The following is a 12,958-nucleotide window of genomic DNA, read 5'->3' as shown; positions in this document are numbered from 1 at the left end:
CTTTTGTGAGGTCCGGAGACCAAGTGCCAGATGTTTTCACTAAAGGTTTGAAAGAAGGAGATTTCCTTCCTATTGTAGGCAAGTTAGGCATGACTGATATCTATGCCTCAACTTGAGGGGGAGTGTTGGTTGAGTTCTACTAGGTGTCCACTTCTATTAGAGTTTTTATTCATGTAAATTTCTATTTCTTGTTACCCAAGTAAGGGTATTTATGTAATAGTGAACTTTCCACTAAATTATAAATAGAGGCTTGAGAACACATTGATCAATAAGCCATTCAACCACAAGCGACTTTCTCAACAAGATGTCTTTGGCATCCTTGAATTAGAACCTGAAGCTCTCTAGGAAAATCCATAGGTTCCCACTGCAGCTGGCTATGCCTCAGTTGTACCCCCGCCATGTAACCTGTGGGCTGGTTATTGTTCTCTCCACATATGCTTAAATTCGTTATCATTTAGCAGAGCTGCCACCTGGAGGATTCTTTTTCTTTTATCATAACTTCATAAACAAATGTTTTAACACTATAAAGAAAAAGATACACTGAAGATATTCTCCTTGAACCCCCTTGCAATCTCTACATGCTTAAAAAAAGTGTTCTGATTATGCTAGCTTTATGTTCAGACAAAAAGAGTAAATAGGCAAATCAAACAATCATAAAATCAAGACAAAAGCATGAGACCCTTGAAGTACCTCCATCCACACTTGCCAGTTATTCATTACTAGCAAATTGAAAAGTGTCACCATTCCGTTTGGGTAGTCATTAAAATTGAATAGCAGATAGCTGACTTTGTCAAGAAAATTAGCTTATGAACTGAACTGGGAATGTTAAATAAACATAAATCAACCTGTAGGAGCAATAAACAAGGGGAACAGAGGGGGGATGGATCTCTCCCCAGAGACCTGCAATTATTGATCACCAAAGTAGGAAGATGCAAAAGCCATAGGATGATAATTGCTAATCTAACGCCATCAGACATCATTATGTATAGAAGATGATATATTGAGGCAAAAGGATACTCATTCTCATACAGATCTGTTCCTTCCAAATTAGGATTTCCAGAGTTGACAATACCACCAAATATCTACAGAACAAAAATAAAAAGTTAGAGAAATGTATCCTTCATAGAATAGTTGGAAATGGAAAGTTTCTGTTTCCTAATTTATGTCCAGGTATTGAGAGCATTTATGCCATTGATAAACCAGCATTTTGACTGGTTTCACCCTTTGATTTTGTCATTCATTCAGCTCAATACATTAACTTACGAATTTGGTAGATCAATCTCCTAGTTAACAAGATCCATTTTCTTAGCTTTCAACTTCATTGGTAATATTCATGACATATGTGTCTATTTTTTTGTTTCTTGGATTCATGAACTTAGTTTCTCAAGATCCGTGAAGAATATGGGATATTAAGCCCTTAATGGCAACTCAACCAAAGATTTCATTTCCTTAATTTAGCTTATTTCCTAAAATGTTCATCTGTGAACCATGAATCTGTTTAAAACATTATTGTCAATTAGGAAATTAGCATTCAGTTTCTATAGTGCACAAAAAAGGAAATAGAAGTGAAGTTACTGATGCTACAAAATTTTAAGTACCAAAAATCTTATATGCAGAAACAGGCTAATCAAACCTAAAGGCTAAAACTACCATGACAACTTATTTATACGGATTATCAAGAATAAGTGTATCACTGGAGGTTGTAATGTGAGCTTTTGAGCTATTTGGATTTACTCTTATTTCTGTTTAGTTACTGAATTTCCTTTCTCTTATTATAAATAGAACTTGGCTGTGCTCTCAATACATAGAAGTAATTGTTTTCCCAACTTTCATTGTCTATTCTACATGGTAGTATGGTACAATCCCAGAATTCTTACTCTAATCCTAACACCGAGATGTCACTACCTCTCTCATCTACCTTACTTTTCAGGCTCTCCACCACTAGTCTTTTTCATCTCTGAATTCCTCCCCCCCCCCCCCTCCTCCCCCTTCTTTTCTTTTGGTAAAAGCTTCCTAGACCAACAAGGTTCTTCCCTCTTGGTTTCTCAAATTTCCTCAGAAAATGATCTGAGGCATCCTTCTATGAATAGTCAATCTTTAGTAGGGTGTTGGGATTGTTTTACGCCATCTTGGTAGCTACTTTCAGGCCTATTGGTCTTGATCATGTTTTCGTGGCTTGCATCGATGTTTTTTGGTTCTGTTTACCCTATCAATCTCATTTCCCCTCCCTGAGATGGTTTATTTATTTATTTTTATTATTGTTATTCTAAAATTTCCCCAATACTTTTTCCCAGATCTACACCCTTTTGCATCCAAAAACCAAAACTAGTGGAAGTAGTTGATGCAGGTCCAGCACAAAATTGGCCAACTTCCCTTTGAAATCAAGTTAGAGTCGATAGATATGGGTGTTGGGCCTTTGTTCAGAGGGTTTATGTGGTCTTGGGCCAATGCTATGGACCTATAAGTTTAGTGCCTAGGCCAAGCACGAAAATAGGTTTTTATTTTAGTTTAATTGGCCTAATCACATAAATTCTGCCAAACTTAAGTTATGAGGGTAGAATAGTCTTTTACCATCTTTTATTTTAGTTTATGTTTGATTCAGTTTAGGATTTGATAAGGAGTCCTTTCAAGTTAAGTTTCAAATATGAGTCCTATTTGAATTTGGATTAGTATGTTGGTTCAACTAGGAAATTTCACTAGGACTTTTTATGCAAGGCTATAAATAAAGCCCTGGACATGTAACACATTACAGATTGAAGAATATAAGTAATAAAGAGTATGTTGTTGCATAAAAGCAGTGTCAGTAGAGCTTCTCATCAGTGGTAAGGGGCCTCCATCTGATCTGAGTAAACAACCTAGGATTCCTATTTGAAGGATTCTCCTTAGTGTAGCCTCCTCCACTTCTTTCCATCTCCATCACACCCCATTACAAGGCTTGCATTATAGGTAAGTAAAAAATCAGCACTTATTTCCATTCCCCTTCTCATGCGATACTTCTTTATACATTTCTTGAATTTTTTAGAATTTTCCAACTTCTCTAAAGACTCAAAATTCAAGGTCAGAACTATGCCAATCTAACTGTTAGATCTGTCATAAACTTTAGGAACCTGATCTCCCCAACCTTAGTGACCTTTCATTCCAATTCCAGCCCTATCAGACCAACCTAACTTCCCATTACAAGGCTTGCATTATAGATTTATAGGTAAGTAAAAAATCAGCACTTATTTCCATTCCCCTTCTCATGCGACCCTTCTTTATACTATTCTTGAATTTTTTTTGAATTTTCCAACTTCTCTAAAGACCCAAAATTCAAGATCAGAACTATGCCAATCTAACTGTTAGATCTGTCATAAACTTTAGGTACCTGATCTCCCCAACCTTAGTAACCTTCCATTCCAATTTCAGCCCTACCAGACCAACCTAACTTCCCAAACCCTATTCTAAACCCTAATTCCTTTGCTGCCCCAAATTCCCAAACTCTGTCCTAAACCCTAATTCCTTGCTGCACTAGATTCCCAAACCCTAACCCTGATACTTTGAAACCTTAATTTGAACCCTAGGCTAAGGTTGGTTTTGATAAGATCTAGGAAGAACTGGCCCTCATTCACTCGAGGCTACATCAGTAGTGTTGTCTTTGGTTCTGTGGAAGGAAAGAGTCACAATCAGTGCATTTCCTTCTTGCTTTGTCCGACTAGATGGGAGCAACTATCTACTACCGTCACACTTTTGTTTTGTTTTCACTGCTGCTCACGGTCAGACATTTGTTTTGTTTTGTTTTTGATTGCTGCTCTGGTTCTTCATAGTGGACTTGGCAAACATCACTGTATTATTTTTCTGTCTCATTCCCATCAGTAATACTGCTACCATTGCTATATTACATATAATTCATGCCTAAGGTGCCTTTTTGGGCTGTGTCTCCTAGGAGTCCCTCCAATTTGCCTTGACAACTATGAATCCCCATCTTAAGCTAATTTTATAACTAATAATTAGAGCAGTTTCACCATTATAACAAATTAAAAAAAATTAAAAAAACCAACGATTGAAAAGAACCATCGTGTTCTATTTATTTGGGATTGTTACTGTCACTAGTGGCATCCACTTTCCAAAATTGTTTTAGGATAACTAAGAAAGAAGTGAAGCCCGAACATGGAAAATCAAAAAGGGATATGCGATCGATCTTGCTGAAGAAGAATACATGTTGGAACTAAAACATCATATTCAGGGTGAAACAGTGGCATGGGAGTTTGTGATACCTTTCATTTTTTGGCTTTAGTAGGAGAAGTCGATCGAGGAAAGAATCAGGTGCAATAGGCAAAGTTTAGGGAAGACGATCACGATATAATCCTTAATTTTTTCTTTCTTTTGATAAGTGGAATTTGCATTAAAAGAGAAAACAATACAAAGAAGGAATCCTCCTAGAAAACCTTTGGAGGGGTTAGAAGAATCTAACCAGTGTCCCAAATAGGAAAATAAGCCCAATTACAATCTGCATAAACATGAGTTGCCTCATCCCTTTGAACCAAATCAACTAGCTCTCTAGGGAACTGTATCGGATCCCACCACTCTTGTTGCTGCCTAAGCTGAACCCTCATTATATAACATGCTGGCTGGTTCTGTCCTCTCCACACATGCCTAAATTCCATCTCAGCTAGTGTAGCTCTCTCTTGCAAAATCCTCCCTTTTATAGCTTTACACTTTCAACGCCCTTGGATAGTTTCATTAAGAATATCAATTGATAACTTTGAATCAGATCTGATGGAAACCTCCAAATACCCTTGTTGAATATAAACAAGTTCACGTGAACAGTAACATGAACAGTATTATGCCATTGTTCATTGTTTTCTTTTTAGATATACTACTCTACTTTCTATTTCTAGCGTAGGGAATCTTACGACACAAGTTTTGGAAATTTCTAGAAAGTATAGTTTCTATTTTTAGAACTTTATTTTTTCTACACTTTCTATTTTGGACAGATTCATGAGCTCATAAGTTGTACTCTTTATATCCTTTTTTACAGGGCAAGATGGCTTGCTTCTCAAGTTGTGATCTAGACTACTGATATTTATAAATAAGAGGCTGTGATTCTAAGAGTGTTAAGTTAGAATCGCAGGCCATTGTTGCTGTTTCTTCTTCTGCTTTTTCTTCTTCTCTATTCTCTTTCAAGTTCAGCTACTGTTTTGGAAGGTTAAAGCTTATTTTCTTTCATGGTATCAGAGCAATAATCAATTGCCGGTTTGAGAGTCGTTTTCGATTAGAGAGAGATTCATATTTTTTATGCTATTCTGAGAGTTGTCTTCATGGAGATTCAACTCTACTTGCAGTAAGCTGTTGTTGCCTAAACACTGCTGTTCTACAAGCCTACTTGCTCCTTAACTAAATCTTCTTCTTGCCAAGGCATGAAGGATTGAAATTTTTATTACCCTATATTATGGAGATCATGCCTACAGTTGTCTCTAGATATGTTTTCCAGAATTGTTGGAAGTGTCTTCTGTGTACCACTACACTTCTGATGCTATTAAGATTTTGAGGGCTGAGCATAATTACCTAGAAGAAAGACTTGATCCCTGTCTGAAGGAATCATGGTGGCACCCTGGATTTCTCCCTAAGGAATTTTCCTCAGCCTGCAATGCTGCCTACAACTTGCTCTTTGCTTCTCTATCTCTACTCAAGAGACTGTCATCAAAAGTAGTAATCAAACCTTGAATTTGCTCCAGTTCCTTTTTTGATTCTTTAATGCTAGAAAAACATCCCCAAATTCATTCTTGTTCCATTCTGGCAACTCTTCTTTGACATTTCACAACCTAGCAGCAAGCCCTGATAGAGGGTTCAGTCTGTTATTAATCAGCTTACCCCGTTCTCTTTCAACCATCCCTTGATATTCAGTGGTCTGTCAAAGCTTGGAAAAATAAAAAGGTTTAGATCCTTATATAATCTTTTCTACTACTATTTCACCTACAAACTTGAACTGTTAGGGAAGGGAAAGCTAAAATGTACCATTATATACAATACTACCCTGCAAGTGCGAGCTTTCTTACTCCTTCACTTGAGACATATAGGTTCCCACACATGACGCACAAGAAAAATAATTAGGGAAAACTTCATTTTGTACTTCCTAGGAGTTGTGCGCTCAACCTTCCTTCTTTGATTCCGTGTTAGCTACTGTATCACCTAAAAGCTCAAATCTGTTAGGAAAGCTTATAGCTTAAAGGTATGCATCAACACTTCCTCTCCTTCAGTTCTCCATTAAATTTAGGGAAGACAATGCAATATTTTCACTGATTTTGTTCTCCATCCAAATATCAAATTCCATATAAATCATAGTAAATATGAAAAACGAGAAGAAAGAAAAGTGTCCAGGAGAATACTCCCCATACCTGTACACCAAGAGAACAATAGATACATAGCACACAAAAGATGGTTCCAAGGTATGGCATCAAACTTGGGATGAGGGATAAAAATGTTGCAACAAAAGCTCTACAACGCTTCACATGCATCAAAAGCCTTATTAATCGCAGCAATCTTGCAATAAGAAGATAACGAATCCTGTGGATAAGCCAAGAAAACAAGTCAGCTTCAACTCCAGTATACTGTAAAGAGATTAATTCACCACACTCCTTAAGAAATAAGTTTGATTTGAGAAGGCAAATCAACCTATATATATTTGGGCTTAACCTCTATTGCGAGTTGTTGGATTGGAAAGCCAAGAAAAATGCATGTTGATTCGTAACACACTTTGTAGAATCTTGATTATGCGCAAAGCCAATGAGAATGAAGCAAATAAAATCAGTAATCTCAGTTTTTGGCTTTAGCGAGACGAGATGGGCAGTGAGACTGAAGAGATTCCATATTTTGCCGCATGACCTCGCCCCTATTTTAGTCCAACCAGCTGGTTTAGGGGGTTTTAAAAGCCCGAATCTTGTATGAAAGCGGCATATCTCGCCTCTCTCTCACTGCTATCTTGCCCATCTCGTAAGAAACTTGACTTTAAGCCAGATTTTTTTGGGGATTCAGCTGGATTTCAACTTCTAGCACCATTAGCATGTCTACAGCTTCAAATTAGCAACATTCAAGCTCGTTTCAGCTTCATCTTCAACAAAGGTAAGATTCTTGCCCAAAATTTGAAAATTTCAAATACTACGTTTTACAATAGGTGTATGAATGCGATGTAAATATATGTCGTCTACTGGTGCAGATCTACAGGTTAATGGGAAAAAAATCTTAATTTTCTGATATTAATTAAAATTTTAAATTTTCGCATTTAAAAAATATAATTTTCTAAAAAATTAAAATAAAAAAATAGAAAAATATTATGATATGTGCGTGTTTTTAACTTATGTTGGCCTACATTGAGAGGGCTACAACCCCATGTAGTCATATTTTTTTTTCATGCTTCCGGTACTTTTTTTTTATTTTTATTTTTATTTTATAATTTCAGATTTCAATAATTATAAAAAACAATATTTTATTGAAAAATTCTTTTTTGTAAAAAAAATTTAATGATGCTTTTGTTATGTAGTGATAAAAGTTTACAACCGTGTTTTATAAAAGTCTTACAAAGTTCATAAGTCAGTGGGATGATTGAGCTTTCTTTGTTGTTGTGGGTGTGGTGGGGTTGGTGGGGGGTGGTTTTTTGGGGTTTTTTTAAAATTTTTTTTGTAAGAGGGGGGGGGGGGGGGGGGGGGGGGGGGGGGGGGGGGGGGGGGGGGGGGGGGGGGGGGGGGGGGGGGGGGGGGGGGGGGGGGGGGGGGGGGGGGGGGGGGGGGGGGGGGGGGGGGGGGGGGGGGGCCCTCCTGGGGGGGGCGGGGCGGTGTTGTCTGGGGGGGTGGTGGGGAGGGGGGGCGGGGGGGGGGGGGGGGGGGGGGTGGCGGCCCCCTGATTGTATGTATGTTATCTTAGAACAAAGTGTGTGTTTTGTTGTTTTATAAATTGTTTTTACATTTTTAATTATGTAAAAATTATTCTAATGGTCATACACGGGAACATATATGTATGTATTTGAGTGTTGTAGCTTAAATGGCAACTAGTGGAAGTGGTACTGGTAGTGGGGCTAGGACATTTCTAGGCAACATGGGGAGCCATAAAAAATCCTGATGCAAGTATTGCCTCAAGACCTTGAATTTTGGTGGTTCAACCAAACCGAAGCAACACTTGGCTGATGGCTACAAAGATGTTGCCAAGGTTCCTTATGAAGTGCAACAAGCAATTGCAGGGAGGGAGACAAAGAAAGGATAAAAGGGCACAAAAGCAAAGGGAATTTGAGGATGTGGTGCTACAGAAACCTTTTGTTGATGTTGATGAGATGTCAGACGACGATGAGGAGATGAGGACTATAGGTATTAAGTCATAGTACGAATGGAGACAGATGAAGGCTGCAATGGAAGCTAGCAGATAGACCTTACATTTTGAGAATGTGAGGCAATATGAACAGACAAGAGGAGCAAGTGGTTCGGGGTCAGGGTCATCTAAGCCACCTAGATAGTTTTCAAGAAGTGGGGAAAGTGAGAGTACTCAGAGGAGGGGGAAGATTGCACATTTGGATGCCACATTTGACCAAGACCCCACCCTCTTCAGGCATCAAGACACCTATCAAAGAAGCATTACATATATGTTTGCTGAAGGTAAAGAAGGCAGTAGGGAGGAAGAAGCTAGGTTGGCGATCAACAAATTCATGCTCTACAACAACATTGTAGCCAATGTAGCCAACACACCATACCACCAAGGGATGATTAAAGCAGTTGCTAGGGCAGATGTAGGGGTCAAAGGCCCAACAGCCTGGGAACTAATGCTTAAATATTTACAAAAGGTGAAGGAGTTGGAGGAATACATTGGCTCACTAAAGGAACAATGGGCAATATATGATGTTACTGTGAGGGCTGATGTATGGATTGGACCTACTAGATAGTCCATCATTAATTTCAAGGTGAACTATAATGGATAGACAGCTTTCCTTAAGTCAGTGGATGCCTTAGATAAAGTGAAAGATGCTCACTACCTTTACAAGCTTCTAAGGCATGTTGTCCTCGAGGTATGGCCAAACAACATTATCCAAATTGTCACAGATAATGATGCTAACTTCAAGAAAGCTAGTGAAATGTTGATGAAGAAGAAAAGTAGCAGGATCCATCTCTTTTGGAGACCATGTGCAACACACTTGATTAATCTCATGTTTTAGGACTTGGAGAAGAAGAAGTCGATTAGTGGAGTGGTTGAGAGGGAGAGAAGGGTCAGTAATTTTATTTATAACCATCGTCATGTGTTGAAGATGATGAGGAACTATTGTAAGGGTGATCTAGCGAGACCTGGATTGACTAGATTCGCCACCAAATATGTGGCTCTGGAAAGCTTCCAGAAGAAAGTGGTGGGTCTTTGGTACATGTTTTCAAGTGAGAAGTGATTTAGTTGGCTTGGATCCAGCCATCGTGATGCAGTAGTAGTCCAGCAAACCAGTGCTAATAATTCATTCTTGAGGGAACTAAATAAGACAACAGGCATTTTAGAGCCTATGGTGTTTGTTTTGAGGATGGTGGATGCAAAGAAGAAGCCCACATTGCCCCACATATATGCTGCCCTCCAGCAAATGAAGGAGTTGGTTAAAGCTGCTCCCCATCGATGATAAATGGGAAATGCACTTGATGCATCCTTTGCACTTGGCTGGAGAGTCAATTTAGTCTTTAAGCTTTTGTTGTATACATTAATTTACATTGTTATAAACAAGTAAACAACTAAGTCACTAACCCAATTTTTTATTTCCACAATACAAGCTTACTACCTCGACCCAAAGTACCACTACAAGAATAATTTGGGGCTTGATGTCAAGTTGATGAATGCGGTGCAAAATGTGGTGGAGAAGCTCGTGCCAAATCCCATTATTCAGAGGACACATAATGGAGAGGTGAGATCTTATTCAATTGTTTCTTCAACTTCTTACATATATAGTACAATAATTGAACAATTGGTATACAAATCAGGGAGTTCAAGAATGCCTCTAGGAGTTTTGGAAAGCCTTTTGTAGTTGCAACTAGGGATAAAATTGATCTTTGTAAGTAGTCCATTACTATAAGTGATAAGTTTGTACGAGTAAGACTATAACATATAAGTTATATATGTTGAGAATTGCGTAGAGAATCCAAGGCTGCTGCCTTGGCGGTAAAGAACTTTCAATTCACTATCCATTTTGGTGTTGGTTTCTATTTTGGTGATGGTTTCTATTTTGGTGCCAGTTTCTATTTTCATAACTTTTTATTTTGGACAGCTTTTAGGAGTTAGAAAATTAGTAAGTTTTGTCTTTAAGCTGTATTTTTTTTTAATTTCCTTTTCTAGAGGACAATTGCTTGTCTCTTAAGTTGTATTAGACCTCTTGACAAACTATAAATATAAGCATCCTGCAATTCTAGGCCCTTTAGCCAGAATTGCAGGCCTTCTTTGCTGGTTCTTCTCTTCTCTTCTCTTTCTTCTTCTTCTCTTTTTTCTTCTCAAAGTTCAGCTACTGTTTTGATTGTTTAAAGCTTGTTTTCTAACATGGCATTAGAGCTTTTTTGAATCAAAACAATGTTATATTCAGTGTTCTCTTCTGAAGTTCTCTTTTAGTGTTCCTTTCTTTGGTGCACAGCCACCTTAATTTATAGTTAGATCAGATGATAATCTAAGCTGATCTTTTATACTTTTTATTCCCTAATAATATCCCAGAACTTGATCGATTATTCCTAAAGTTATTTTTCTGCACTCTCCAGAATTTATTCCTCTAATTTTCTAGCCTACAACTACAGTTTCGATTCTACACACTGCAGAATTTTATTTTGGTTTTATCTTCAAGTTATGGGCTGTTGGATTGTGATTGCGTGTGTGATCCCCACTTCATTATGTCTTCAATTACTGGTGATTCGACTACTAGTTCTGCTGATTCTAAGGGATCACAAGCTGATCCAGTGAATGTTCAGATTACATCCATTAAACTCAAAGATAGTTCTATTATTTGCTTTGGTCACAAGCTGTTCGCATTTACATGCTTGCAAAATGCAAGCTTAAGTTCATTGTGGGTAAACCTCCTATTGAGACTAACAAATCCTACTCTAGTTCGATCCAAGATGATGCAATCATCAAAATGCGAAATAACATGGAACTTGATATTGCAACCAATGTTATGTTCCACAACACTGCCAAAGGAATATGTGATGACTTGCACTAGACCTATTCCCAAGCTAACAATATGACTCAAATTTTTAGTATTAATGAAAAACTATTTCAATTTCAGCAAGTTGACAAGTCTCAACAGGATTATTACAACTCTTTTAAAGGCATGATGGAAGAGTAGAATGTCTTTCAACCTCTCACCATAGATATAGAGAAGCTTAAGGCACAACAAAATGAATTTTTTTTGTATCCAAGTCTCTCGCAGTATTGAATCCTGAACTAAAATCTGTCAAAGGACATCTTCTTGCTCGTGTGCATGTCCCCAATCGTAGTGAAGCATATTCTAGACTTCAACATATTGCCTTGCTTGAAGGGAATTCTCCTGGAAATAGTTCTAAAAGAGAAAATTCAACCTTTACTACCTCTCGCAGAACGGGACATGGTCATAATTCAGGGGGAGTTAGTAGATCTTCTGGAGGTGGTGGTGTTCAATTGTCTGATATGACATCTCAGCTTTGTACTCATTGCGATAAAATAGGTCACTTGATGGAAGCTTGTTGGGCCAAATATAGAAAGCCAGAGTGGGCCAAGCAACTTGCCAATCATGTCGTTTCTGATGGTGGTACTAATATTGTAGCAAACAACGATAGTTGTTCTGAATCTTCTTTTGGGGACTTGTCTAGGACTCTAAGAGATGATGAAAGCCAAATCCTTTGTTGACTACAAAAAATTAAGATTGACACTTCCACTGGTACTTGCCACACTTTCTCATGCAAGGACATAACACTTATCACTTCTACCCCCACCCCTTGGATCATCGATTTAAGGCCTCTTCCCATATGACTCGTAAGCCATTACTTTTTAGCTCTTTTTCTAAATCTACCACTAATATTTCTATTGTCATAGCTATTGGTACTTCCACACCTATTCTAGGCTCTAGAATTGTTTCTTCTACACCTTCTCTTACTTTGTCATCTCTACTTTGTGTTGCTAACTTTCCTTTTAATTTATTCTATATTAGTCAATTAACTGAAGCATTAAATTGCTCTGCGACCTTTATTCCCAATTCTTGTGTTTTCCACGACCTTCACGTGAGGAAGACGAATGGTGGAGGGTGTGAAAGGAACAGACTCTACTACCTGGACAATGCTGCCCCTATTGTGGTTCTCTCTGATGATGGTGTAGATGCTCTCCAGTGGCACTGCGTTTAGGCCATCTATCTTCAACTAGATTAAAGATTTTATTTCTTTCTTTTAAGTTAGTGTCTGGATTAAATCGAGAAGCGTGTGAATTATGGAAGCATCATTGTGCCACCTATCCTCCATGCTTTGTCCCTCGTAGTGAGTCTTCATTTTCTTTTGTTCATTCAGATGTCCTTGCAGAGTTAGTGATAGAAAAGGTTTTCGGTATTTTGTCACTTTTGAGGACGATTTCTCTCGTCTCACATGGTTATATCTTTTGAAGGATCGGACAAAGTTCTTAACTATATTTAAGAATTTTATTTGTGAAATAAGGTCTCAATTTTCTCTTCTTGTTAAAATTTTTCGATATGATAATGTTTTAGAATACATGCAAAATGATATATTTGACTTTTCTGATTCTCTTAGAATGATTTATCAAACTAGTTGTTCATTTACTCCCCAACATAATAGAGTGATTGAACAGAAAAATCGCCACCTCTTGGAGGTTGCACGAGTTCTTTTGATTCAGATGAATGTTTCAAAGAGCTACTGGTGTGATGCGGTTTTGATTGCTGGTCAGTTAATTAACCAAATGCTTATGACTTTACTTTTTGAAAAATTTCATTTTTTAGTTTTTTGTCCGAATG

The 12,958-nt window shown here is 37.9% G+C and overlaps 1 protein-coding gene across 1 annotated transcript in view; it reads right to left on the bottom strand.

The window, feature by feature from the left end:
- Positions 1 to 12,958, bottom strand: part of TPC1 (two-pore channel 1) — a 168,057-nt gene that overhangs the window by 17,916 nt on the left and 137,183 nt on the right. The window contains exons 17-19 of the mRNA XM_089135592.1: positions 6,375 to 6,543; positions 1,018 to 1,082; positions 691 to 781 (exon numbers count right to left, since the gene is read on the bottom strand). Coding sequence (XP_088991718.1) covers positions 691 to 781; positions 1,018 to 1,082; positions 6,375 to 6,543 — 325 coding nt within the window. The remainder of the gene's footprint in view (positions 1 to 690; positions 782 to 1,017; positions 1,083 to 6,374; positions 6,544 to 12,958) is intronic.

This window comes from Hakea prostrata, chromosome 9, assembly GCF_041222555.1.
Source record: "Hakea prostrata isolate BN-2017 chromosome 9, UWA_Hpros_2, whole genome shotgun sequence".
NCBI lineage: Eukaryota > Viridiplantae > Streptophyta > Magnoliopsida > Proteales > Proteaceae > Hakea > Hakea prostrata.
This window is presented reverse-complemented; position numbering and strand designations above follow the sequence as displayed.